Source organism: Vespa mandarinia, chromosome 23 (genome assembly GCF_050613455.1).
Source record: "Vespa mandarinia isolate Hongniang chromosome 23, ASM5061345v1, whole genome shotgun sequence".
In the NCBI taxonomy this organism is placed as follows: domain Eukaryota; kingdom Metazoa; phylum Arthropoda; class Insecta; order Hymenoptera; family Vespidae; genus Vespa; species Vespa mandarinia.
In genome coordinates, this window is record NC_140832.1 from 1060001 (window position 1) to 1065000 (window position 5000).

The 5000-nt window shown below is 25.0% G+C and overlaps 1 protein-coding gene across 12 annotated transcripts in view; it reads right to left on the reverse strand.

The window, feature by feature from the left end:
• Positions 1-5000, reverse strand: part of PMCA (plasma membrane calcium-transporting ATPase 3) — a 105236-nt gene that overhangs the window by 55283 nt on the left and 44953 nt on the right. For 11 of the 12 annotated variants that reach the window (XR_004838957.2, XR_004838954.2, XR_004838956.2 and 8 more), the window contains 4 exons: positions 4715-4850; positions 4496-4630; positions 2153-2188; positions 397-788 (listed from right to left, as the gene is read on the reverse strand). Coding sequence is in view for 8 of the 12 variants with exons in the window: in XM_035872626.2 (XP_035728519.1) it covers positions 397-788; positions 2153-2188; positions 4496-4630; positions 4715-4850 (699 nt within the window). In the remaining 4 variants the exon portion in view is untranslated. The remainder of the gene's footprint in view (positions 1-396; positions 789-2152; positions 2189-4495; positions 4631-4714; positions 4851-5000) is intronic. The other variant, XM_035872623.2, reaches the window with a different exon arrangement.

Here is a 5000-nt window from a genome sequence, read left to right on the forward strand (position 1 = left end):
AGATTGGACGTATTAAAAAAGGTAATAGTTAATAATAATTTTCGTCGACTCTAAAAAAAAAGAAAAGAAAAGAAAAGAAAAGAAAATAAAATAAAATAAAATGAAATGAAATAAAATAAAATAAAATAAAATGAAATGAAATAAAATAAAATAAAATAAAATAAAATAAAATAAGAAAGAAAAGAGAAAGATAAAAAAATAAAAATGTAAAAAATTCAAGTTACGCGCGCACGTATTCATACACATATATATTAGATTGATCCAAAAGTTGAACGTAGCTGTTAAAAAAGTTTGAAAGAGAAAACTTTTGGAACGATTTAATATATATATATATATATATTCGTGAACGTGTTAAATATTCTAATGCAATATAAATGAAAAAATGATTTAATTAACCTTGACGGAATAAGCAAGCGATAAGGTGACAGCCAGAGGAAGACCTTCGGGTACGGCAACGACGAGGACAGTAACACCGATAATCAAATGCCGTACCAGATCACCGGCATAAGTGTTCTTCCACGGCTTTCCATCGATTACGAACGTCGAGACGCAAAATTGAATGATTAGAATGATCACGGTGAGTACTGCTATGGTCGAGCCAGCATAACCGATTTGTATCGCTAACTTCGTTAATTTAGCTTGAAGAACGCTCTTCTCCTTTTTAGTAGACTCTCCCCCACCTCCTTGTCCACCTCCGCCATGATGATTTTCTCCACCCTCGTGTTTACCACCCGTTCCGCCAGTTCCAACAGCATGACTGTTCCCAGTGATTTCTGCTCCTTCGTCCCCTTCGTTTCATAATACATACAGATATTATTTATTCAAATTAAATTAAATTGAGATCCATTGGTTTTCTTTTTTTTTTTTTTTTTTTTTTTTTTTTTTCTTTTTTTCATCAAAGAGAAACTGATACTTATATTTATTTTCTCTAATAACTATCGAAGTCGTTCAACTTTTACGCTCTTCATTTGTAAGACGTGATTATTCTTTTTTAGATTTATATCTAAATAAATATATATATATATATATATATATATATATATATATATATATATATACACATATGCATTTAAGTATATATGTATATATAACAGGATGAGGCTTAGAAATATCCTAGACGATTTAAAAAATCTATTACTCCTCCATCGTTATTCAAGAATATATTCTGAATAAAAAAAAAAGAAAAAAAAAATGTACTAACGTTCGACAAATTAGAGCGTAAAATTTAAACTCTCGATAGAAAATTTTAATTCTAATTAATTAAATTATAAAATACTATATTATATCGAGCTAGTTATTAATAATCGGAATTAAGAGGGGAAAAAAAAAAAGGAAAGAAAGAAAGAAAGAAAGAAAGAAAGAAAGAAATTGGAAAAAGCTGGGATTCTATAAAAGTAAAGGTAAGGTAAATAAAAAAAAAAAAAAAATAGTATTTTGTAAAAAGGCAAAAGCACGACACGACACATTGGAAAAATACATGAACAAATAATGAAAATAGGGATTATCATCATCATCATCATCATCATCATCATCATCATCATCCTTAGAATGCAATAAAAAAAGCTAAAGGTAAATTCTGGAGTTACTAATAATCTCAAATGCATAAACCACTGGCAACAAAACACTCAGAGATTACGGTAACAGATAAGCAAGAATGATAACAAATTAGATCGATTTTTTGCTGTTTCTTTTTTTTTCTTCTTCTTCTTCTTCTTTTTCTTTTCTCTTTTCTTTTTTCTTTTTTACCTTACTTCTGACAATGATATTTCTTCAAATAAAAAAAAAAAGAAAAAAAAAAACAAAAAAAAAGAAAATTAATTTGCATAATAATAAAGTGACATATATATATCTATGCATGTATATAATTTATTTAGATAAGAAATAAGATTAAAAGAAGGCTTGTAGTGTGCAGAAATGAAGAAGGTAGAACGTGAAATTACTAGAAAAGAAAACGAACTTAAAGAGATAAACATATATATATATATATGTATGTACGTATAAGTATGTCAAATATATCAGACATATCTCAAAATTATATTTAAAAGATGTCAATCGATATCTTAACATCGATTACATCGGCATAATTGAATATGATTAACAATAAATATATGTATATATATATATATATTATTATTATATTGTGTGTAATCACCTGGTAATGACTTCTTCTTCCGCTGCTTTTTAGCCTCTAGATAAAAAAATGCATGCAAAACAAAATTGATTAGCAATCTATCTAAAAGTATCGTATATGCCAATGACAATTTGTGCCACATTCTATACTGCATTGGTTTTTTTTTTTATTTTTTTTTTTTTATTTTTTATTTTTTTTTTTTTTCGTTTTCTTTCTTTTCCCTTTCTTTTCTTTTTTTTTTTTTTCATTCTATTTCTTTTTTTTTTCTTTTCTTTTCTTTTCTTTTTTCAGACAATACCAAAGAAATGATTTCAAAATTTTACAAATGCAGTACAACAACCTAGAAGATATGTGTGTGTGTATGTTTTTGTTCTTCTTTTTGAATACAAATTTTTTGTTGTAATTCTTCTTATAACAAAAAAAAAAAGAAAAAAAAGAAAAAAAAAAAAAGAAAAAGAAAGAAAAAAAACGAAAAAAAAAAGAAAATATAAATAAATATCATGGATGCATCTTCTAAGTTGCACATTTACAGGGATATCAATCGTATAATAAAATATTATCATATAAAGAGTGATAATTTTTTCTTTCTGTTTTTTTTTTTCTTTTCTTTTCTTTTTCTTTTTTTTTTTGTTTTTTGTTTTTGGTTGTTTTCTTTTTCTTTTTTTGTCTCTTTAAAAATGCCTGCAGAAAAATCTGATAAAACTATAAAAATAATATGAAACATATATTATATATTTCAAAAAATGATTTGATATATGTTAAAAGAATGAAATACAAATATTATAAGAACATTCTATGAAGACAAATGTTACTAATAATTATATGATCTAGAATTGTGCTAAGATGAATTGAAATAACATATGATCACACAATATATGCGATATACACTAATGGAAAATAGTTCTTGCGCATACAAACAAACATTTATTTGTATAACCACGTAACAAAGATCAAAGTTATATATAGGATATAAGGACATATTCTCTAATTAGAATATTTTAATCAAATGAAAAAAAAAAAAAAAAAAAAAAAAAAAAGATTTTCCTCGAATTACACAAATATATATATATATACTTTAATCTATTTCAAGGATCATAGGATTTACCCTATGTATTTTAGTTTAATATATTTAAAAAAAAAAAAAAAAAAAAAAAAAAAAAAAAAAAAAATAGAGACAATAAAGAAGTGTATAAAATTAAAAGATATTTATATTTAACTTCAATTTATATGTAATATTCATAATGATTAAAAAAAGAAAAAAGTTTAATTAAAACGTTTATCTATATACTCAATAAATTTACAAATGAATATTTATAAGAGAATTGAGCAAAATATTGGATACTCCGATTAATTAGTAATTAGTAAATGGTATATAAAATTCATTTGACCCCTTAAGTGGCAAAAATTGATCGTATATCTATTAATCACATAACATCTTCAAAGTTTGTACAAATTAACTTAGTGGGGGGAGGAAACAAAAAAAGGAAAAAAAAAAGAAAAAAAAAGAGAAAGAAAAATGGGAAAGCGAATATATAAGTTAAACATGCTAAAGATAATCTTGTTCATGTTCGATTTTTTTTTTTTTTTTTTTTTTTTTTTTTTTTTTGTTATTAAGGGAATACCTTGTACTTGCTACTTAAGGAGTTAAAGGTATTTGCAAGTACATGCCAAAGAAAACGGGGGCACAAGTTGATAGTCATGTAATTCATAATAAAAAATTCTCACACCAATTCAACTGAAAACCATGCCTAACACTGTACTTTCTCTACACTCATTTTGTGTATTTGGAAATATCATGCCTTGAAATAATAATCCCACTACTTCTTCCCGATAAATTTCGATTTTTTTTCCTTTATTTATTTATTTTTTTTTTTTTCTTTCTCAAATGTATCACATCTCTAAACGAAATGTATTCAAATAATTTTATATATATATAAATCATTTCGTTTTTGATTTGATATAAGAAGTAGCGAGTTATAGATTCACTGAATTATCAAAGCAGTACAACCTCGCAAAAAATATGTAACTAAATTTACCTTACATAGACATATGTAATCTTACAAGTGGTCAATGAAATATGAGACTTCATTTATATATATATATATATATATAAATACATATATATATATAAATTTTGTTTTTATTACAAAGAGTCTAAAAATATTATATAGAATATATATAGTAAAGAATTTCTATTAGATAATTTCTTTTTTTCTTTTTAAGAGGTTACACTACCCTAACAATTAAATGACTCTAGATAAGTGGCACAATTTGAAGTTATAAATAAATATATATATATATATCTATATATATATATATGTGTGTGTGTGTGTGTGTGTGTGTATATATATATTAATCACATACCTTTTTTCATTTTCTTTATTTCTTGTTCTTGCTGATCAACGGCAGCACCCAACAAGGTGAAGATTATACCAGCCTGGGAGTTGACACCTACCGCTGTTACCAACATTTTTCCAGATCCCTCCATCACGTGAGTGCCTTTTTTTTTAAATCAAAACAAAGTAACGACATCAATCTTGACATATTAATTATCTATGTAAATATCTTGAAAAAATGAATTACCTGAAAGTACCATAGGATCGAATAATTCTCCTTTCTTTACATGATCCGATTCACCAGTTAAACTGGATTCATCCACTTTAAGATCGTTGCTTTGTATAAGTATACCATCTGCTGGTAGCAGGTCTCCATATTTTATCTACATTATTAATTGTATAATTTAACAAATACCTTTTACTCATTTTAATAACATTTCATTGAATAAAAGAGAGTTAAAGTCTCTTGACTAAAATCTTTAAATTGTAATATATAAATATATCATAAATTGAAAATATAAAATAGTCTAAGA